Source organism: Ursus arctos, unplaced genomic scaffold (assembly GCF_023065955.2).
Source record: "Ursus arctos isolate Adak ecotype North America unplaced genomic scaffold, UrsArc2.0 scaffold_14, whole genome shotgun sequence".
Lineage (NCBI taxonomy): Eukaryota > Metazoa > Chordata > Mammalia > Carnivora > Ursidae > Ursus > Ursus arctos.
Genome location: NW_026622808.1, coordinates 3,223,058 through 3,246,349, shown reverse-complemented (window position 1 = coordinate 3,246,349; position 23,292 = coordinate 3,223,058). Strand labels below are relative to the sequence as shown.

Sequence of the window (23,292 nt, the reverse complement as noted above, 5' to 3'; positions counted from 1 at the left end):
CCCGGCTGATCTCATCTTGAGACCCGTGACTTAAGCACATCCGAAAGGACCCTTTTTTCATGTGAGCTAGCATTCGCAGGCTGCAGGGACTGGGAACGGGGACGTGTCTTCTCGGGAACCACCGTTGGGACAATGCATCCTCCATCACTTTCTCACACTCAGTGTGGACACCCACCCCAGGGGCCCCTTCCGTTCCCTGGGGCGCTTTTAAGACCCCTTCCTGCTTCCTCAGAGACTCTTGTCTTCCCTCAGCCAGCCGCCTGAAGTCTGCACCAGGCCCCCTCCCTGGCTCGGGAGAGCTTCTGGCTCCTCTCCCCCGCGGTTTCCTGGGGCCGCATTTCCCGAAGGGCACCTGATAGCTGCCTTCTCTCCCCTGGGAATCCCCTGGAAGGCCAGCCAGAATGTCATGGGGGAGGGCCCACAGAGGAGTTGGTTCAGCCGGGGAGGCCAGTATTCCCCGGACCCTGCCCATCCCCTCCCTCAGGAGGGGCTGCCTATGATGTTCTGGAGAGCCAGGGGGGTGGGGGGTGCCTGGCAAAGAGAAGCCAGCTCTGCTTCCTGCTTGCCCTCTGGACTCTAATTAATCTCCTTCTGGTGGACTGTGTTTGATTACAACCTCATTAAGCAGCTTTGCACATTCGGGCTCTGGTGGTTTCAATATTGAAGCTGTCTACCTTGGCTGGTTAATATTCAGGGCTTGCAGCCGGCCTCCCTCCCCTACTCTGCTGTCGCAGACGCGGTGGAGTCATGCCTGGAGGGGAGAGACAGAGGCAAGCTAATTTCCCGTGGGGCCTTCCTTCTGGGAATGGGTTTAGAACCTCCATTTAAAAGGGAAGGGGGGTGGCCGTGGTTTAAAATAGCGTGCGCCTGGCAGCCTCCTGTGTGGCTTCCCCCAGCCTTCCCCTAAAATACCTAAGAAGACATGCCAAAAAAAAAAAAAAAAAAAAGATGAAAAACGCTGAAAACAGAGACAGGTGGACAGTCTGGGAGGAACCTCCTCTCGCTCTGAGACAGACAGAGCTGGCCCCCAGCTTCCCATCAGGAATCTGGGGCCTCCCAAAGGAGGGAAGCCCCTTTCTTCCTCAGTCTGAGGATTTCATGAATCAGGAAGTCAGGCAGAGGCCCCTTTCCCACTCAAGCCGTGATTTGGGGGCAGAAAGAGTGGTGCTTACAGCCTCCCCGCGGCACACCCCTCCCCTGCACCCAGGAGGCACGGGCGGGGGGGGGGGGGGGGGGGGGGGGCTGGGTAGCCACCGGAAGTGCAATATGGCCAGCGGGCTGGGAAAGTGCTGGGACTCAGACACCACTGTAGATTTTCACAGACTCCCCTCGGAGGCCCAGGCTGTGGGGGTGGGGGAAGATGTCCCTTCCCAAGGTCAGAGTGACATTGGCTCAGCGTCCAAGGCTGGGCCCTGAGCTGGCTTCCTCAGCAAGCCAGAGCCTGAAAAGGTGGACTGGACTCTTACCCAGGAAGCGGCCATGGGACAAGGTCAAGATTCCGGTTATCAGTTCCAGTGTGTGGGTGCAGTTTTCCACCAACAGACAGTCCTCAGACACCAGCTGGCTGGGTGCTGTGCCACTCAACTCTTTTCTGACACTGTCTACCTGGAGAGAGCATCAGATCCCACAGGGTGAGGGCTTGGTCCTACAAGATAGCCCCCCATCCCCACTTAAGATGCCATTTGAAAGTCCGGATTGTCACCTGTGCTTCTGACCCATGGACTATAGGTTGAAGGTTCCCCTAATCCTCTCCTGGGGTTCAATTAACTTGCTAGTGCCACTCATATCGGGGGAAAACAGTTTACTTACTAGATGACCGTGTATTACAAAGGATTTAGCTCAGGAAGGGACCATAGGGCAGGGGATGGGGAGGGAGTCGGAGCTTCAGGGCTGAGCATGCCATTCTCCCCCATATGTCTTTGGGTTCCAACCCTGCAAGCTCTCCAAACCCCATCTGAGGTTTTCATGGAGGCTTCATTACGCAGTCATGATTGATTAAATCATTGGCTGTTGGCGACTGCCTCAACCTCCAGCCCCTGTCCCCTCCCCGGAGGGGGGGGGACTGAAAGTCACAACCCTCTAACCACAGCAACCAGCCCCCTTCACTAGGTGATCCAGGGGCTTTCCAAAAGTCACCTCATTAACATGACAAAAGACACTGTCACTTCCATCACTTAGGAAATTTCAAGGATTTTAAGAGCTCTGTGCCAGAAATGGGGACAAAGACCAAATATATATTTCTTATTATAAATCACAGTGTCACACGAGGCAGATGATAGACGCGGGTCTCACTAGATTGCGCCTCCTTCAAGGGTGAGCAAGTGAGGGGAAAAAAAAAATCCTGGGTGTAGGATACATAAATGCTATGGAAGCTGAACCTTGACCTCCGAAAAGGATCTACACCGCACGATCTGGAAGAAATGAACTTGGTGGGAAAAGAACAAAATGCCACCAAAAGAGGCCAAGCTGAGATGGAAAAAAAACAAGAGGGTGAGATGGAAAGCGAGATTAATGAGAAAAATAAGAATTGCTGGGATGTGAAATCCTAGCCCACTTGCGGTCCTTACTGGAGGCAGTGGAAGCCAAGCCTGGTGCTACGGAACAGGGGCTCAAGGCCAAGGACAAGGAAGGCAAACTTGAGACCCTCTGTGAGAGTGTATTGTGGAAAGGGGTGCCTGGCTGGCTCAGTCCGGAGAGCGTGTGACTCTTGATCTCGGGGTTGTGGGTTCGACCCCACACTCGGTGAGGAGATTACTTAGAAATAGAATCCTTAAAAAAATAAATAAACGATGAAATCAGAAGACGCTGGGAGCCAATGTTGGTTTTCCTGATGAAGAGACAGGCTGAGAAAAGGTTCTTGTTTGGAGATGGAAAGATGGACAGTGGACACACAGCAGCAGAAACTTTTAATAACCGAGTGTGATAGGGAAAAAAAGTGGCCAGATGTGCCTGTCCCCTTCTCCTGATGCCGCCTCCTATCTCTGGAAGACGTCTGTGTTTGTCTTCCTGGGTCTTTTCTTAAATTGTTGCAAAACACACAGAGCATAAAAAGTACCATCTTAACCATTTTTACAGGTCAGTGTCGTTGAGTGCATTCACATAGTTGTACGATCTGTCTCCGGAACTCTTGTCATCTTGCAAAGCTGAAACTCCGTACCCATTAAACACGAACTCCCCATTCCTTGTCCCCACAGCCCCTGGGAGCCACCATCCTACTTTCTGTCTCCGTGAATTTGGTGGCTCTTGGAACCTCGTATAAGTGGGACTATCCCTTTGTGACTGATGTATTTCACTTAGCATGATGTCCTCAAGGTTTATCCATGCTGTGGCATATATGGGATGTCATTCCCTTTTGTGACTGAAGAAGACTCCATTGTATGTGTCAACCACACTTGGCTTCTCCATTCATCTGTGGGTGGGCACTTGGGTTCTTTCCACCTTTCGGCGGTTGTGAATAATGCTGCTATGAACACAGATGTGCAAATATTGGCTTGAGTCCCTGCTTTCGGTTCTTTGGGGGCATATATGGTAATTCTATTTTTAATTTTTTGAGGAAGTGCCATACTGTTTTCCACAGTGACTGTACCATTTTACATTCTCATCAGCAAGCACGAGGGTTCCAATTTCCTCCCATCTTTGCTAACACTTGGTATTTTCCAGTTGGCGAGGGGGGTGATCTAAGATCTGGATCAGCCAGAGATGTTGATTTGTATCAGGAAGGGGAGGGCCGGGTGCTGAGAGGGTTGGCAGCTTGAAGATGTGACGCTGAGGGGCAGGTGGGGTCAGGGGAGAGATACTGGGAAGGGATTTTTGGAGTTTTGAGGGGTATCACGAAGGGAGGCCCCTTTGGTGACTTTGAGAGATTGTTACAAAGACATCAGTGAAGGGCACCTGGGTGGCTCTGTTGATTAAGCGTCTGCCTTCGGCTCAGGTCATGATCCCGGAGTCCCAGGATCGATCCCCATATTGGGCTCCCTGCTCGGCAGGGAATCTGCTTCTCCCTCTGCCGCTCTCATGTTCTCCCTCACTCTCTTTCTCTCTCAAATAAATAAATAAAATATTAAAATAAAATAAAGACATCAATGGCTTTGCAGGTCCCCCTGTATGTTGAACTGGTGTTCCCAGGAAAGGGACAGTGTGCTGGGGCTGTCTAGGAGAGGCAGCTAAAAGTTCGTGGCAGAACCATCCTGTGGACCTTGGGCAGAAAAAGCAGCGAAAGACAAACATCGGGTGACTCAGAGTCATTCGTGGCGCTGAATCCCAAGGGCGGCCAAGTGATGAGTAGTGACTGTGGCATTATCCAGCCAGATTGTCTGCAGGTGTGATTTCAATATAAAAAAGTTTTCGGGGACACCTGGGTGGCTCAGTTAGTTAAGCATCTGCCTTCCGCTCAGGTCATGATCGCAGGGTTCTGGAATCGAGCCCTGCATGGGGTTCCTTGCTCAGCAGGGAATCTGCTTCTCCCTCTCCCGCTCCCCCTGCTTGTGCTCTCTCTCTCTGACAAATAAAGAAATAAAATATTTTTAAAACATTTTTTTTTGGATAGGCTAGAGCTCAGAAAACAACCCCCCCTCCCGTATTCCGAGGGGAAAACTCCTCCAGCCCTGCAAGAACACAAAGGATGGATATGAGTCCAGTCATGGGGAAGTACTGAGGACAGGTAGCAAACACTCCAGCTCGGTCCCCAAATCCATTTCCAAACCTGAATGCAGAATGCCAAATCTTATTGTCAACAGAGTAGTTTTAACATTTAAAAAGAAAAAATGGAAGAGCAGAAATTGGATCTCCAGCTATACCCGCAAAGACCAAGCAGGGGTGGAGCTGGCGGGCTGGTAAGTTGAAATTCCCAGTGACCCTCCTCCCTCCCAGCCCCACAGTGCCAGTCCTCCAGAGCCATTCATCACTAGGTTGAAAGTCTGGAGCCAGATCCTTGAACTGAATGTCGCTCCTTCTCCCAGACACCAGCCGTGGGCATGTGAAAGCGTCCCTCTCCTGGACCCCTCAGCGTCAGCCCTCAAAGCTGCACCCACACAGAGAGCCTCACCAAGGGGTCAGGGTAACTCGAGAAAGAAGGAAATCTTGCTATGTACAGAGTAGGAGTTTTCCCTAGGACCCAAAGGGAGGGCCTTGGGCAGATAAACCCTTTTCAAAGGCTCCCCAGCATCTAACCTGGCTCCCCAGCCCTCAGGTTAGCCCATTTCTCCAGAGCACCCCGATATTCTAACCCTGAAGTTCTCAAATCCCTTTCGGTATCAGGATTCCTTTATACTCTCTGTTTTAATTTCTTTTTAAAACTGAGGGGTGCTTGGCTGGATCAGTCAGAAAAGCATGCGACTCTTGATCTCCGGGTCACGAGTTCGAGCCCCACGTTGGAGTAGAGATTAAATAAACCTTAAAAAAAAAACAAAACCAAAACCCTGAGATATAATTGATATTGTGTTATTTCATATATAATTATTGTGCTTATCATTGAAATACAATGTATGAAATTGAGATGTCATTGTCACTGTGTAAGTTTCAGATGTACAACTTGGCTTTGATACATTGATGTTACGGTATGGTTGCCTTCGCAAACACCTCTGGGCATCACATACTTGTCATTTCTTCTAGCAGTGGGAACAATTAAGATCTAGTCTCTCAGCGAGGTTAATGTTCGTAATAGTTTTGTTGTCTCCAGTCACGGTACTGTGTATTAGATCCCCAGGACTTTTTTTTTTTTTAAGATTTTACTTATTTATTTGATAGAGAAAGCAAGAAAGAGCATGAGCAGGGGCCGGGGAGAGGGAGAAGCAGGCTCCTCAAGGAGCAGGGAGCCCAATGCGGGACTCAATCCCAGGACCCCGGGATCATAACCGATCCCAGGACCCTGAGATCATGACCTGAGCCGAAGGCAGACACTTCACCGACTGAGCCACCCAGGCGTCCCTTCCCAGGACTTATGTATCTACTAGTTGCTAGTATGTACCCTTAAACCACATCTCCCATGCACCCACCCCCAGCCCCTGATCACCACCTTTCTACTCTGTGTTTCTCAGTTTGGTCCTTTCTAGAGTCCACATACTAAGTGAGATCATCCAGTATTTGTCTTTCTCTGTCTGACTTTTCTCACGTTGCATAATGCCCTCAGGGTCCATCCATGTTGTCGCAAATGGCAGGATTTCCTTTTTTCTCACGGCTGAATAGTATTGCATGGTACGTACCACATCTTCTTTGTCCGTTCATCCGTGGACAGACACTTGGTTGCTTCCGCCCCTTGGCTATTGGGAATAATGCTGCAGTGAACATGGGAGTGCGTATTAGCTCTCCGGTGGCCCGTTTTCATTTTCGTTGGGTATATATCCAGAAGTGGGATTGCTGGACTGCATGGTAGTTCTATTTTTAATGTTTTGAGGAAACTTTGTGCTCTTTAAAATTATTGAGGACCTCAAAGAGAGATTTTCTCTATGTGGCTTATATCTAGTGGACGCTAGCTACTATATGAGAAATCGAAACAAAGCTGTGTTAAAGATTTATGTATTCATTTTGGGGCGCCTGTCTGGCTCAGTCGGTAGAACATTCGAGTCTTGATCTCGAGGTCGTGAGTTCAAGCCCCACGTTGGGCGTAGAGCTCACTTAAAAATTTTTTTATTTATTCATTCTTTTAAAATTAATAATCTCGCATGTGAAAGAAACTTTCACAAAAATAACTACATTTTCCAAAAGAAAAACATTTTTTTCCCCCTGAAAGAAAAGCCTTTTAGTGAGGAGTGTGACACTGTTTCACACTTTTGCGAATCTCTTTAATGTGCGGCTTGAACAGAAGACAGCGGGATGCTCATACCTGCCCTTTCCACAGTGGGTCTCTGGCTCTGGGCTGTTTCGGTTGAAGTCTGCAAAGAACAAAGAAAATCTAGGTCGCGCAGATAGGTCATGGGTAAAGAGGAGCTCGCAGGGCCCCTGAAAGGGACTAGAGACCACACTTTGAAAAATGCCAATCTAAAGCTGATCTATGTGGGTCTCTGCTCACTTTTTGGAAAGCTATACCCCTAACCTCAAGCCCATCGTCTCCCCTCCCTCTGGAGTGAGTCCTTAAACCTGGTTCTTCACGCTCAAGTAACACGGGGACCCCACTTACACGGGGTGGAGTGGGCTGGCCCCCTCGGTTCCCTGCGGGTGGCACTGTCCAAGGAAAGTTGCCTCCAGCAGACACCCAGACACGGGGTCTGATGATCCCAGGTTTTCTGATGAGGAGAAACCCTACATGCAGAGTTCCCAGCGATGGTGCTGCTTAGACCATATTGAGGAAGTGCTTTTCCTCGCGGCCTGGTACTTTGCAAAGCGGACCAGCCCCTCCAAGGCCAAAGCCGTGCCCAGGGTGGCCTGGAGGAGCTCCGTGGATGCAGTGGGCTCTGCTCACCTGCCCCCCTGCTTTAGCCCTTCCTGGGAGCCAGGGCAGACTGGTGTTGGAGGTCCCTGTTGGACAGCATTAAGTGGGGCCATCTGGAGGCAAAGTTGTGACACAGTTGTCCCCAGTAAATTCGCCTTGGGGAGAGGGGTGGGGAGGCCACCTGGGAGGCTGGAAGTGCCGCGAGGTCCTCAGGACCCGTGAAATATCCTAGAGCAGGACAAGCATTCGTGGGCCTAGGTGGGGTCAGAACAAAGAAATACGGCAGCGGCATTCGGAGGCCGGTTTTCCCTGTTACAGCTTCTCGGTACCTCCAGCCCTGGGACCTTCGGGAGACCCACCCCGGCTGGAATTCACAGGGAGGGTGGTGGCCTGACTCACAGCCACCCAAAGTGCAGTGAGCAGGGCCACGTCTGCCTTCCTGGGGGGGACCCTCCTCCCCATCCCCCTCCTTCCTGCTCCCCGCCTGCCCCCACCCCAAGCAACAGCTGAATGAACCCTGACAACAGCAGCCCAGGGAGCTGGAGACACTGTCACCAGGCCCAGCACCCAGAGTGACCACGAGGACAGGAGGACAGGGAGCAGGGGCTCTGGGAAGAACATTCTGCATCTTCCCAGACCTGCCCCCCTAGCCTCTGGGGCTCACAACGAGGCTTTTCTTGGTCCTGTCCAGATGGAAGGGCCTCTACCGGCCTGGAGAGGAGGGGAATGGGAAGACAGGGCAGGGCTGGTAAGAGGGCAAGAGCCCAAGCAGTCAGCCAGGCCAGGGTTTTCAAACCTCGCTTTGGCCACAGAACTACTTTTGGGGGTTGTTTTGTTTTGTTGGGTTTTTTGTTTTTTGTTTCTGTTTTTGTTTTTTTAACCAAAGTGTAGCCAGCAGAGCTGCTCTGTCGAGAGCTGGGCCCAAAGCCCTGCGGACTCTTCTGGCTTCTCTCGTGTTTGCCATCAGCCCCAAGATCTTGAAAACACAGTTTGGTAACTACGAGTGTGGTTCATCGGCCCATTTCACAGATGGGTCAACAGAGCCCAGGAGGGAAGAAGTCTCTTGCCCACCGACTGACAGCGTGTCGGGGACTGGGTGGAACTGGAATGTGGTGCTTTCTGGAGGAGCCCTCAGGGACAGGGAGCAGAGACAACTGTAACAGGAGACCAGCATGGGATGGGGTGCATGCTGAGCATTGGGGTACACGGGGGCACGGCAGGGGAGGCAGAAGCTGGTGTTCAGGCAACAGCTCACAGAGGGGCAGCCCAGCGTGCGGGACAGACAGGAAAGGAAAGACAAACCTACCTTCTTTCCTTCTCCCGTGACCACAAATCCAGCCTCTGACCATGGCAGTCACCACCCCTCCATTTCCATCCATGGGACCCTGTCCTTCCCTTACCTCCCCGCCCCAGGAAAGGGGAGCCTCAGCCCTGTGACACATGGGACTTCTAAGACCCTAGAACAGAGGCCCTTTGACGCCCCTCCTTCCTACATTCCCAGCCTCTTCCTGACACAGGGAGGGTGGGCCGCACTTCTGCACATTCCTGAGAGTTTGTGTTCTGAGATCCCACGGGTCCGGGCCCTGCTGACCATGAGGCCTAACTCCCAGGTTTTCCAGAGAGGGAGGTCGTGGCTTTTGTCACATTCTTAAATGTGTCTGTGGTCCAAAAAAGGTCAGGAACCTCTGCGTGAGGAGAGGAGGGGTCTTGCAGAGGGGAGGGGATGGAGGGAAGGACTGTGGGGTGGGGAGAGCTGTGTCAGTGATATTCTCTCCTGCTGGAGGCTTAACGTGTTACTTGGTTTTATTTCTCTCACCTACCTGTGGTGGGGGGTCACTGGCTCCATTTTACAGATGAGGAAACTGAGACTCAGTGACCTGAGCTAGCTTGCCCAGGACGCAGCCGTCCTTTAGTTCCACAAAGGCCTTCAGCTCGGGAACCGGGCAAAGCCGGCACTTTAGAAGCCTCCCTTTGCCAGCATCCACACGAGACCTTGAGCCCCCGCATCTAGGTCCCCAGGAAATTATTTCAGCAGCCAGAGAACCCGACACAGGGTTTCTTGCCTCTGAGGGTCATTCCTGCTGAATGGAAAACAAGGCCCCCAAGACTGACCCTTGGTGTCCATTCCTTTCTAACAAGGAGGAGGGAGCAAAGTGTCCCTACCGTGGCAGGTAGGACCAGGCCGGAGGGCAGGTGCAGCAAGTCTCCTCACCGGGGCAGACGGCATGGCGCCCAGGCCCCTCCCGATCCCCCCAGCAAAGACCCTTTCTTTCTTCGGCCTTAGAAATGTCACCTGGGGCGCCTGGGTGGCACAGCAGTTAAGCGTCTGCCTTCAGCTCAGGGCGTGATCCCGGCGTTCTGGGATCGAGCCCCACATCAGGCTCTTCTGCTGTGAGCCTGCTTCTTCCTCTCCCACTCCCCCTGCTTGTGTTCCCTCTCTCGCTGGCTGTCTCTATATCTGTCAAATAAATAAAATCTTTAAAAAAAAAAAAAAAAAGAAATGTCAGCCACCAAACCTCAGGGCAGCATCTCTACCCTCCAGCCCACCTCCTGCCCCCCTCACTCCAGTGCTAAATCAGACCAGAGCAATCCCAAAACGGCCCCCCGGCTGAGGCATAGGCCCACCCCACCATTCCTGAAATTCTTCTTTAAAACACCTTTATTGGGGCACCTGGGTGGCTCAGTTGTTAAGCGTCTGCCTTTGGCTCAGGTCGTGATCCCAGGGTCCTGGGATCGAGCCCCTAGCCCCATATCACATCTGCTCTCTCTTAAATAAATAAAAATAAAATCTTTTTTAAAAGTTTAAAAATAGGGGCACCTGGGTGGCTCAGTCGGTTAAACGTCTGCCTTCAGCTCAGGTCATGGTCCCAGGGTCCTGGGATCAAGTCCCACATCGGGCTCCCCGCTCAGCAAGGAGCCTGCTTCTCCCTCTCCCTCTGCTGCTCCCCCTGCTTGTGCTCTCTCTCTGTCAAATTAATAAATATTTTTTTTAAATAAAATAAAAATAACAACATCTGTATTATATGTGATTTTTTTCTTTCACTGTTATTGGGCTATAAGTGAGTTAGAACACTGTTAAGTTTAAGGTCCGCAGCATAATGGTTGACTTACCCACGCTGTGAAATGATGACCACAATAAGTTAACATCTTCACCTCGTGTACTTGGGGGGCGGGGAGAAAAAAACATGTTTGTTTTTTTTTTGCGATGAGAACTTTTAGGACGTGTGCTGTCTTCGCATCTTTCAAATCTACTACACCGCAGTGTTAACTGTAGTCCTCGTGTCGTACGTTCCATTCCCGAAATCCTGGGCCTTAGTTTCTCCATCTGTAAATTGGGCATCATGATGCCCAGTCTACTTGCCTTACAGGGATTTCTGAGAACCACACAGGGAAAGTGTTTGGGAAACTTCAGGATTCCCCACCGACATGACAGGGAGCCAACCCCTGCTGGGACTCACCCATCAGCCACACATGTCGCGTCCCCGGGGTGCTGGATCCTGGCCACCCAGGCTGGGACCCTTCCTCTGGGCTGCGCTGGGGCAGCTCCGTGTGCAGCTTGGGTGCCTTGGGGCCCGGAGGGTGAGGGCAGCAAAAGTAGGTCGTCCTTGCTTTCCCTGCCCACGCTCAGTGGCTGCCTTGGTCCTCGGGGTGGGTGGGGGGCAGGAATGTTATTCCTATCACGGCCTGATCTGGGTCATGCGCCAAGCTGGGGACAGGAACCACAGCTCCCACCCGAGGACAACAGAACCAGGGGAGAGGTGTCTGAGAAAGGACACAGTGTTTACCCATGTTCTTTCACATCTGGAGGGTATAAAGTTTATTCCAACCCTGTAGGGTGGAAAACCATGTTTCTTTGCTTCTCTAAAGCGATTAATGCTGTTTCAGCTTGACCTGGTGGGGAATTCAAGCTTTGGTCATGTTTGGGGAGCCTGCTTTTTCCCTAGGGTTGTGCGAGAATCTTGGGGGGTCTTATACAGTCCAGAACGTTTGGAGTAGGGCCCCTAATCCACACTGCTGGGTCCTTCTCCACACTGGTGACTGTTCTTGACCAAGTCTGTGGGGTCCCTTGCTAGTGGGCTGGGGGTGTCTGCAGAAGCTCCCAGCTGGGGTGCTCAGTGTGTGGTGCCCCCCAAACCCTTGTCCCTCCTCAGGCTGGGGGAACCTACCCCATTCAGGGCCCCTTTCCCCCATCCTCCCTCCCACTTGATATCCTTTCTAAGGGAGCCCTGGTGGGGTTTTCTTCTAGGTGCCTGGCAGCTTTTCCTTTCAATCCCACAATCTAGAACCCCCGCCCCCTCTAAGGCAAAGGAACACTGAGGTTGGGTCATCTACAGAAGGAACAGTAAAAATGACCTCAGAAGCATGAAAAAAAACAAATAAATATCAGTAGATAGGACCCATCAGAGAGCAGGGATTTACGATGCGTGCCGTTTCCAAGGTTTGCTCTATGTGGAAAAGCAGCCTCTAGTACATGGCCAGCCTGCCTTTGGCTTCGTCCTGGGCTGGGGGTGGGGTGGGGGGAGGTCTTCATCCAGACGTTGGAGGGCCTGGAAGACATGCCCGCACTGGGAGGGCCGTCTCTACAGGAGTTTTCCTGGCCCTCTGGGGGAGGTTCTGAGCTGCTTTCTTGCAGCTGGGAAATCTTTTTGAAGCTGGGAGGGGGGAAGGTCTCCTCCCTGGCCAGGGTGCTGGAGGCGGGGGCGCTAAGCCACCTCCAGGGGGCTGTTCTGGGCATGTTGGGTGGGACTCAAGGGTAGGGCCGGGCCGCCCCTGACCTCTGGGCGTCCTTCACTCTTGCAGGACCTGGGCATGGAGTCGACCTCCCTGGACGACGTTCTGTACCGCTACGCCAGCTTCAGGAACCTGGTGGACCCCATCACACATGACCTCATCATCAGCCTGGCCCGCTACATTCACTGCCCCAAGCCGGTAGGGGAGGGAGCCGGCCACCTCTGGGGGTGTGAGGCAGGCGCCTTTCCCGCCAGAGCAGCTCGGTGTCCGGGGAGGGCTGGTCGATACTGCCCAGGGCCCAAGGAGGACAGGCCAGTGGGGACTGAGGTGCCCGCCCCGTCCTAAGTAAGGTCCAGCATCCATGGCGGGGGACTGCACATGGGCACTATCAGCCCAGGTTTTGTTTGCCCCCCCGGGGGTATTAAATCTGGACTCATTGCCCACATTTAAAACTCAGACTATTTCACACATTCTCCGTATTCGCTGCCCTTGAACAATGGGACGCTCCATCAAGCCCTCATTTCTGTGGGACTGGAGCTGAGTCGCCACCCCTGCAATGTGGGGGCAGGACTGCCCTGTACGGTTGTGTGTGTTGTACCTTGCACAAAGACAGGCAGACGCCGAGGTGGCAGGAGACAGGTCAGATCCAGCCCTCTCTCCGCCACCAAGTCACAGGAGCAAGGCTGTGTCCATCTAGACGTGGACTTTTTCCTATGTGCACAAGGGCCCCACGTAAATCCAGCAGTGACCCCGCGTGGTGCTCTCCAGAGTGCCTCAGCCCCCAGCACTCCCAATGGCCTTCCTCTCCGAGGCTGAATGTCCCTTTACACCCACTCACTTTGCTCATGCCCACGTCTGCCTGGCCTCCAGAGCTGAGAAGGAAAAGCTCCGTGGGCAGGCGCTGCTTAGCCAACTTCCGGATGGGAGGGCCTGCCCCCCTTCCTTGCGGGGTCCCGAGCCAGCTTACCCAGAGCTGCCCATCGTGATCCTGGCAGGGAAGGGGAGGGCCTGTGGGGGGCAGCTCCCCTCGGGAGCGTTTCTCTCCCATCCTGCCATTTCCAGCAGCTTCCAAAAGAAGGGCTTCCTCTTTGACGGGGCCAGGAAGCCAGAGCAGGACCCAGGAGAGCCTGAGGGAAGCTTCTGCTTGCAGAGTAGGACTGAGGATAAGAGGGAGGAGGTGGTGGTCAAACGCACCCCTCCCTCGGACCAAGTGCGGACATGAGCACGCAGCAGCATTGCTCAGGAGCTGAGCCTCCATCCGAGCCTTAGTTTAGGGCCTTCTCTCTGGCTCCTGGGGCCGGCTGTCGCCAAGGCTCTGAGGTGAGGAGCGAGCTCTGAAGGGCTGGGGGCCAGTCGGGGGCAGGCGTGGGGTAGGGGAAGGTTGGGGCTGGCGGTGGGATGCAGCAGAAAGCAGGGATGTTGGGCTCAAATAGGGGATGGTAGGAAAAAGTGGGTGGTGAGGGTTGGCAGACGGGGAGCCTCAGGGCCTGGGGAAGAGGGGCTGGCGCCAGCAGCCACAGGTGAGCCAGCTGGGTTTGGAATCACCTTCAGTCCTCATCCAGATTCTACCTTGCTCAGCCCGGGGATGCTGCTAGCAGGGTCTGTCCAAGGCCTTGCAGGGGCCAGACCGCTCTGCCTTTTCTGGAACATGACTTCAGATGCCCACAGGTGACGGGCTGACAGATCACAGGGCACTTGAAGCAGCTCCATAGGAGAGATGTTATTTTTGTGCCCATTTTAGAGTTGAGGAAGACCAGATTCAGGTAATGAAGCCATCTGATAAAGGGTACGGCGCAGGTGTGACGTGGGGCCGGTTCCAGGCAGAGTGCTCCCAGTGCTCTGGGGGAGGAAGGGGGCTTGTGGGGCTGCATCTGGCCTGGAGGAGGAGGGCCTGCCTCCCTCCACACAGGAAGGGCCTGCAGCTGGGTCACTGCCCTTGCCAAACCACAGGACACGGGAAGGAGAGGTGGCCCAAGGGGTTCTGGACTGACATCTATCCCCTCCATCTGGGTGGGACCTACAGAGGCCGTACGTGGGGGGCGGGGAGGGAGGGTCTGAACTCAGGCTCCTGCAACACATTACCCCTGGCTGGGTGGCTTAGAAACAACAGAAATGTGTTGCTCACAGGTCTGGAAGCCAGGAGTCCAAGATCAGGGTGCCAGCACGGTCCGGTTCTGACGAGAGCTCTCTTCGCAGTTTGCAGACGGCCACCCTCTCGTTGTGGCCCCACGTGGCAGAAAGCAAGCCAGCTAGCTCTCTGGCTTCTTCTTCTTTTTTTTTTTTTTTAAAGATTTTATTTATTTATTCGACAGAGATAGAGACAGCCAGCGAGAGAGGGAACACAAGCAGGAGGAGTAGGAGAGGAAGAAGCAGGCTCATAGCAGAGGAGCCTGATGTGGGGCTCGATCCCATAACGCCGGGATCACGCCCTGAGCCGAAGGCAGACGCTTAACCGCTGTGCCACCCAGGCGCCCCTCTGGCTTCTTCTTATAACCCTCATGACCTCATCTAATCCTACTTCCCCCCCTAAGGCCCCACCTCCAGACACCCCCCAAGTTGGGGGGTGGGGGACCAAACATTGGGTCCCCTGCATGGGTGTAGCGTTCTCAGGGCACTTCATTAGCTGAACTTCGTTTTCCTCAACTCCAAAGGCGCATAGCAATACCCTCCCCTAGAGAGCTCTTGGGAGAGTTCAGTGAACTGATTCTTGAGAACGTGCCTGGCACGGCTGAGCACGCTGTATACAGAAGCTAAGCTCTACCTAGTCCGCGAGCACCCACCGTGGGCCCAGCAGGGTCCTCAAACCCAGCGGGTCCGTGGTGGGACACTGAGGCAGGGAGTGAGCTCAGAGTCTTGGAGAACAAGGCGCCGGCCTCTGATTTCCCGATTTCCAGAGCGAGCCGGGGGTGTCAGCCCTGTGGGAGGCCCTGGGGCCTGGCTGGTTCCCCTAGCCATACCCGAGGCCATGTGGCAGGAGAGGCCAGGGAGGGGGGTCCTGGCTCTGGGGCCCCAAAGCTGATGATAAGGACAGCCCCTGATTGCACCCACCCCAAAACGTGAGCTGGCTTGGGGCTGGCCAGGACTTCCTAGTCTTAGCTCTGTGATCTGAGAACTTCAGATCAGAGATGTCAAGACCATCAGCCATGAGGGGCTGTCTCCCTCAGTGGTGAAGGGGGACAAAGGAAATAGCCCCTCCAGGTCCAATCTCGGTGAAGCATCCACCAAACCAAGAACCCCACCACTAAGATGACCCCTCAAATGAGTCCCAACCTACCCAAAGCCCTCTCCTGTATCCCAGCTGGGCATGGGCCTAGGCCCTAGAAAGGGGTGGGTCTGTGCGTGCCCCAAGAAGGAGGGGACAGGCAAAACCCCATCCCGCTCATGACTGTGTTGACTCATCCACAACCCAGCTTCCAACTCCAAAGTCCTCTTGGACATTTCTGCCTGGGTGTCCCCTCCCCCCCCAAAACTCATCCCACCATCAGCACCGATCACGTGGCGGGAAAAGTTCAGAGACCCCTTCCTTCCCTGGGCCCCAGCCCCGCACATGCCACCATGCCTCCCAGCCCTCTGCGCTCTGGGAGCAGCCAGGGAGCAATCTGCAAGGTGAATTGGTCACCTAAGTACCTCGCTGAGAAACCTTCCATGTGGGGTGACGTCGTGGTTTTACTAAAACCCAAACCCTGTACGTGGCCCCGCCTGGGTCTCTTATCTCCTCCTCCCCACTCTGCTCACTCAGCTCCAGCCACATGGGCCTCCAGATCCTCTCCTACCTCGGGGACCTTGCTGCCGCTTCTGCCTGGGCTCCCCTGCTCTTCCATTCAGACTCAGCCTCGCCGTCACCTCTCTAGAACCCTCTGTGACCGGCCTCGTTGACACAGCTCCCCCGGTTAGCCCATGCCCGGTTGACGGCTTCATTTCACTCCCTGGTCTCCCAAGTTATCTGGCTTATTTATTTGTCAGCTAACATATTGTCTGCCTTCCCCCCACGAGAATATCAGTTCCAAAGGGGCCGGAGGTGGCATCTGTCTAGTTCGCGGTTACATCTTGCATCAGGCAGGGCCCTGGCGGGAAGCAGGCCAATGCAATCCATTGTGAATTTTTGAGAGTCTAATAACGGGACTGTTTCCAGGGTTGTGGGCAGGAGGAAGGAAACCAACGGGGGATATTGAGACACCCAAGGACTAGTAGCAGCAGGAAGCCGTTACCACAGAAAGGGCCGTGGGTAGAAGCCGTGACCCGAGCCTGGCTGGAGCCGAGAACACCTTTTCCAGAGCCGTGCTGTATTTTTAGTTGCTGTGTAAGAAATGACCCCAGAACTCCGTGGCTTAAAACAGTCGACATTTATCCCTGTGCAGTCTCTGTAGGTGACTAGGTGATTGTAGCTTAGGGTCCCTCGAGACAGTGGCCGGGGCTGCAGGGATCTACAGGCGTGGCAGAGAGTGGCAGGCCCCCTTCCGGGCTGGCCCATTCCTTAGCTGCTGGCAGGAGGCCTCAGTTTCTTGCCACGTGGGTCTCTCCATAGGACCACTTGAGCTTTCTCCCGATGTGCCGCTGGAGCAGGTGATCCAGGAAAAGAGCAAGGCAGACACCACGGTATCTTTGTGACCTCGCCACATTCCATGCATCACCCAGACCAACCCTGAGGCCGTGCAGAAGGAGACTATGGGAGGGGACAATGACAGGAGGCCAGGATCCGTTGGGGGCCGTCCTGGAGGCTGGCTGTCACACGTGCTAAAGCTGGGAGGGTGAGAATGGGAAGGATCTTTCCTCCTGCCCTCTGATCTCACTCCCCTTGCCCTCATTAGCTGAACCCAACGGGAAGCCAGGGCAGGAGGGCCGGCGATGCTGTCTATAGAGCTCAGCGTTCCAGGCACCCTAAAAGAGCAGAGAATGGACTCAGGGCGGGGAGTAAAGGCCCAGCAAGTCTCACCGTATCTGGAGCAGCACTGAGCTTGTAGGAGGAAGGACAGTCGGTATCTGATGAATGAATGAACTTATGAATGAGGGAGGGAAGTTTGGGCACGCAGGAGTGGAGGGCTGTGCTTGCTTGGGGCCTGGGGGAGCCAAGATGGCAAGTGGGAGTCACCATCTGACAGGTGAGAGGTGGGGCAGCGTCCGGTGCTGTGGCCCCTCCTGGAGGGGACTGCGATCTGCCTGGAGCATCTTTCCTGACAAGTCAGGGAGAGTCCCTCAGGGTCCTCTCCAGGGCCCCGGTCCGAGGCAATGTGGGGCCCCAGTGCTGCGGGGCCCCTGCTCCACCCCAGACTTGCACCACGCTCTTCTCCTTCCTTTGCCACGGGCGGGAGGAAGAGCCGCAGAAGTGATTCCACAAACTGCCTTTGAGCCTCCGGTGTGCGTGAGGACTCTGTTGCGAGAAGCCCACTGGCGCTGCCTCAAGCTAGGAAGAGAATTGATCCCGATACCGAGGGGTCTCGTGGGGCGCATAGACAGCCAAGCTTGGAAGGAGGGGCTGAAAGTGCAGACATCCCTCCATCCCTCCTCTCGGCTCCGCCGGGCCTTACTCTCCATTCCCGGGGCTCCGAGTTTTTTACTCGGCGACGTGCAGCCCTGGGAGCAGACGGGGGGGGGGGGGGGGGAATGTCTCGTCCCCAGGAGAGGGCTGATTGGCTGCGCTCGGCCAGTGCGCGCGTCTGGACCAATCAGCGGCAGCTTGGGATGGGGTCTGGTTGCACAAAGGGGCTGCTGGGCCTCACCACCTTGAACAGCAGAGAGGGGCCCGCCGACCGCCGAGTGCTGGCCACGGGACGCACGGACCGGGTAACTTGCGGAGCCGGTGGTCATACCTCTCGGCCAAGGTTGCACGAGGGGCGCGTGGCTGCCGTTTCTGGAAACCACGCAGAAACGACACTTTCTCCTTCTCCTTCGCCGCCTCCCTCCCTTTCCAGCCTCTGCCTTCCCCACCCTCTCCTTCTCCAGCTCTGGGCCAGTCCTGCCTTGTCCTCTTCTCCGCGGAAGGGAGACCTGGAGGGGGCTTCGAACAATACACCGAGTTGGGGGGAAATTACATGGGCTTGCTTAAGGCTTTTGCGGGTGCAAATGATAGAAACACCTTGAACCCACCTGAGCAAGAGATTTATCACCGGGAGGGCAGCGCAGGGCGGGATGGCAGGTTTGGGGATGCCAGCCTCAAAGCCGGGCTTTGCGTCCTGATTCCATCTTACGGGTTGTGGGGCTTGCCAGTCTAGCCAGCTTCTTTGTCCCTCACTTCCCTCATTTGTAAAGTGGGGATAATAGTAGCGCAGGTTTCACAGGATGGTTGTGAGTTACAGGATTGTGGTGAGCTCGTGCGTGCGTGCAGCGCACGGTGGCGACGCCTAACATAGGAGAGGCGCGGTAAACGTTAGCTGTTGTTTATGGAGCCCAGACAAACGGAAGGGAGCTCTCACTTCTGTGAGGACACTAGCTCACGTTGAGTGTCAAATCGCCTGTGAGGTGACCCTATCTGTTGTCCTCGTCGGTGAGCAAACAGGCTTGCTCAGTCTCCCGGGCCGGGAACGGCCGTGTGCGGTCAAACCATAGCGGCGCCTTGCACACAGCTGCCCCCTTGTGGCATTACTGGCACTCTGCAGCGGCTACTTTGCCGCCTTTTCCTCTTTGTTTCAAGTTCACCGCCCAGCTGCTCAGGTCCGGAGGATGACAACCCCCCCCTCCCAAGTGGTTGAAAGGAGCCGCCGAAGCCGAAGGGCTCGGTGCTCGGTTTCGGAGAAGGTGCCGATGGGAGAGTGGCGATGCTCTGGCCCCTGGCCGCCCCAGGAGTGAAGCTGGACAGACCACCCAGTCCCACCCGGCCTTGGTCCTTGTTGTCTCTGAAGCTTTTGAGCTGGTGTTTCTGCAGCTTGGAGACACAGGAATTATCCGGGGAGCTTTAAAAAAAAAAAAAAATCCCTGCATGCAAGCTGCCCACCCATGCTGGGGGTGGGCCAGGCAGGTTTTTTTTTTAAAGCTCCTTGGTGATTCCAAGGTGCAAGGACCCCAAGTGAAGAACCACAGCTCTCAAAGCACCATCTCGGCTGTCACCTCCCATCCTCCCTTTGGCCTCCACAGTTGGCCTTCACCCAGGCCCCCACCGTGACCACCCCTGCCAACCCTTCTTCTCCATGGTGCCCATGGCTACACTGTGCCTTCTCCATCCCTTTGGGTCCGGTGTGTCCTCCCCATGCCTCCTGCTTTCCCCCTCAGCTCATTCCACGTCCGGTGGGGGGTGGGGTGGTTGATCAGAGGCTGATGAATGCGTCTTGAGCTCCAGGCTCATAAATCCAATCGCATCTCCCAGGAGGGGTGCATAGACCCCCTCAGGCTCCAAGTGGCTCCAAATGAGCCGCTCATTCCCCCGTCCTGCCTTTTCATCCCCTTCTCTCCCGGAGCCCCTTGCCTTCTACCCAGGTCCCAAGCCCAAAGCCTGGATCTTTCCCCATCCCCGCCCTGCCCACACCCTCGCCATCCTGAGTGCTGTCAGTCCAGTGTGGGGGCCTCCCGTCACTTTTGGGGCTTTCGCAGCCCTAGCAGGGCTGCCCCAAACCGCACAAAGCAGATGGGCCTGGCCCCAAACCACTCTCGGTCGAGGGACAGTCCCAAAATGCAAATGTGATCCTGCTGGTCTCCCTCGGTCAAGCCCCTGCCTGCTGCCCCTGCCTCCTCACTGAGGAGGGGCAGCAAGAAACTAAGTCTAGAATCAGAAATGGCAACCCAGGGGTGGCGAGTGTACTTGCCTGGGCGACAGGTGATGTTTCTCAGACAGGCAGGCTGGGGCAGGAAGAAGTGCGATTCTGGGAGAACCAGACACCAGAGGTGCTGTCTACACCGATCTCTTCCGTCTTGAGCCTCTGTCTCCCGGATCCCTGCCCAGATGCTTCACGTCTTCTGATCCTCAAAACCCCCTTTTCCTACCTCTTCTCTCTCTCGTCACCCACCCTCAGGGTCGTCTTCTCTTGCCTTTCCAACAGCTCCAGGCCTGCTCTCTGTGCCTCAGTTCCCTCCTCTGTAAAATGGGGATAACGAAAGCAGTTCTGCTCTGGGGTGTTGGGGGCATTCCATTAAGTCCTAGCGTAAGGTCCGCGTACAGCAATCCAGGTGACAGATGACAGTGGCTTGGACCAACGTGGTAGCCGTGGAGGTGGCAAGAAGTGACCAGACCCCAGATTGTCATCTGCTCCCGCGCCTGTAACACCCCTGCACAGCCAAACCTTTGCCCACGTTTTCTCCTCACTCAGGGATGCCTCTTGTCTCCTCTCCCCGTGCAAAAATCACGAACCCATCCATCCGCCCTGAAAACCCCAACTCACATCTGAGCCTTGGGAGGGGCCACCCCCTTTACCCTGCCGGAGTTTTGCATGTCTGTGTGGCTTTTCCAGTACGGGACGTTGTGGACGAAGTGAGCATTCCTGGAGAGCTTGCTGTGTGCTGGGCTGTAGTCACAGCCCTTGCAGATAGTGACTCGTTTCATCCTCACAAAATGCCCCGTGAGTTGGGTTCTGTTAGCCCTTCACAGAGGAGGAGTGAAGGTCAAGTGACTTGCCCAAGGTCACAGAAGAGGTAAGAAAGCAAGGGGTGAAATCCACACTGTTTGGCTCCAAGTTCATGCTCTTAAGTACTTAATACGTTGCGTCTCCATTAGCTTGATGGTAACAACCATCGAGCTGGCCTTTTACTGAGAGCCCACTGTGCGCCAGGCCCTGGACGTGGGTTCATAGTTGAACCTCACACAGTCTTGCCCCCCCCCCCCCGGGCTTGGGGACTGTCTGTGGAGGTGACTTCCTTGGGACAGAGGTGAAGTCTCTCCAGCATGTCTGCTGCACCTTTAACCCCACGTAAGTTTGTTAGGGCCACCATAACAAAATGCCACTTACACAACAGAAATTTAGTTTCTCGTATCTGTGAAGGCTGGAAGTCCGAGATCGGGGTGTTGGCAGGGCCGGTTTCTCCTGAGTCCTCGCCTGGGCTTGAAGATGGCTGGCTTCTCCGGGGTCCTCCTGTGGTCTTTCCTCTGTGCCTGTGACCTAATCTCTTTTCACAAGGACACCAGTCATATTGGATTAGGGCCCACCCCAAATGACCTCATGTTAACTGAATTGCTCTTTAGAGGCCCCATTTCCACATACAGTCACAGTCTGAGATACCTGGGTTTGGGACTTCAGTTTAAGGACTTGGGTGGGACACAATTCAGGACATAATACCCAGGGTTTCAGACTCAAATGCTGATGGGCCTGTAGCATGTGGCTCAGCCAGTAGAGTGTGTGACTCTTGTTCTCAGGGTCGTGAGTTCAAGTCCCACATCGGGTGTAGAGCTTATTTAAAAAAAAAAAAGTGCTAATGGGCCAGATTACAGTAGACGAATGAACTTCACTGGAAAAGACTTGGACTCCTTATTTTTTTATTTTCCCACTGTTGACATTTTCCCACTTGCGACATCATAAAAATATTTCCGTTTTCTTCTTGCCTAGAACAGCTGCCTGACACCTAGTGAGTGCTCAGTAAACCTTTGTTGAGCAAACGAGTGAGCAGAAGGGCCCTGGCCGCTGGGGAGAGGCAGGGACCACGGTGAATATTGGCTAAGGGGTCAGCCAGCACTCAGCTCCGGTCAGTTGTCAGATTGTGAATGTAGAGTTTTATGCAAATCTCAGTTTTGCCGCGATAGCAAGGACCTCACGGAAACTAGAGAGAGCCATTGCGTAGATCAGTTTGCAACCAACTGCTTTCTGCTAAGAGGGTCCTGGGGGTGCCGTGCTCATCGCGTGGACACCGGAAGCGGGAGGGGAGGGCCTGGTGTCCCCGGCCTTTTCCAGTGACTCAGGGCCTCCTGCCCGTGGTTGCTTCCGCAGGAAGGCGATGCGCTGGGCGCCATGGAGAAGCTGTGCCGACAGCTGACCTACCACCTGAGCCCCCACTCCCAGTGGAGGCGGCACCGGGGGCTGGTGAAGAGGAAGCCCCAGGCCTGGTGAGTCTCTGGCACCTGAGGCGGACCTGCCCTGCCCCCGCCCGGCCTCCTCCTACAAGGGCGGCCCAGAGCGAATCCGCGCCAGGCTGGGCTACCCAGTTCTCCCTCCCAGAGGTAAAGGGAGGCACTGGAACCAGAGGGTTTGCCTTGGAAGGTGCCCGAAGGAGGTGAGATTGAAGGAGAACTCAGCGTTAGAAAGAAGGGGTGGGTGGGGAGGAAGACATGCGGAGTTTCTAGTTCCTGGTGTGCCGAATGTGGGCACTCCCATTGGATCCCCAGTTCTCCTGGATGTCTCCTAGGGGGCCCCAGACCCCAGCCGTGCCCCTGGGCCACGCAGCAATGAGAAGCCTCGAGGGTTTTATGGCCCCCTGAAGAAGACTGAGGGGATTGGGGGTACATGGGGCACAGAACCTGTGGGCCGAGACAGGTAGCACCATTGGAAGCAAGTAAAGGGGAGCCCAGAAGTGAGGCCTTCTGGAGGGAGCACCCCTGCCTTTCTTGCAAATGACCATGGGGCAGAGTGGCTTGTGTCCTTCCCCTAGACTGGGTAGGGGCAGGACTGCCCTCCCTCACTGACAAGAGCTCTGGTTCCTCTTTCCCTTCTGGACTCTTCCACCCCAAAGCCAGGAGAGGAGCCGGATCCCGGAATGCCTTCCCAGGTGAAGGAAGAGAGTGAGTCAAGGATGGGGCTCCAACTGGGCTGCAGTCAGGGGCTGTACGTGGGGACAGAGCAGAGCAGGACCCGTGGGACCTGGAAAGCCATGAGGAGTGCGTGACCTGGGTCTTTGGGATGGAAAAGCTAGAAATGTGAGCTCTGCTGGAATCCAGGAGCCTCCTCTTCTGTCTCCCCAGCACACTCGCATGCTTCGCCCATTCTTCAATTCAAAAACCTCATTCCCCTCGGGTGGCTTCCCGTCACACTTGCATGAAGTCCAAACAGCGTCCTCCGTGATGAGCCCTCAGCCCCTGTCTGGTCTCTCGCCTCCCATTTCCCCTCGCTGCAACCATGCTGGGCTTCGTGCTGGCTCACAGACGCCTCAGGGCCTTTGTTCATGCCCTCCTTCTGCTGCAACTTTTACTGGACTCTTCTGAGGGCCCATTTTTTCTTCAAATGTCAGCTTGAATTAAGTCCTCAGAGAAGCCTTCCCTGAGTGGCCATGTCCAAGCTACTCTCACTTCAGTCTCTTGTTCGTGGTCTGTCTCGCCCCTCCCTGGTAGAGTGAAAACAGGGATCGTG

The 23,292-nt window shown here is 54.9% G+C and overlaps 1 protein-coding gene across 1 annotated transcript in view; it reads left to right on the top strand.

The window, feature by feature from the left end:
• The window catches only part of LRRC75A (leucine rich repeat containing 75A), a 43,493-nt gene that overhangs the window by 16,915 nt on the left and 3,286 nt on the right, over positions 1–23,292 (top strand). Inside the window, exons 2-3 of the mRNA XM_026521062.4 lie at positions 12,167–12,295; positions 21,940–22,055. Coding sequence (XP_026376847.1) covers positions 12,167–12,295; positions 21,940–22,055 — 245 coding nt within the window. The remainder of the gene's footprint in view (positions 1–12,166; positions 12,296–21,939; positions 22,056–23,292) is intronic.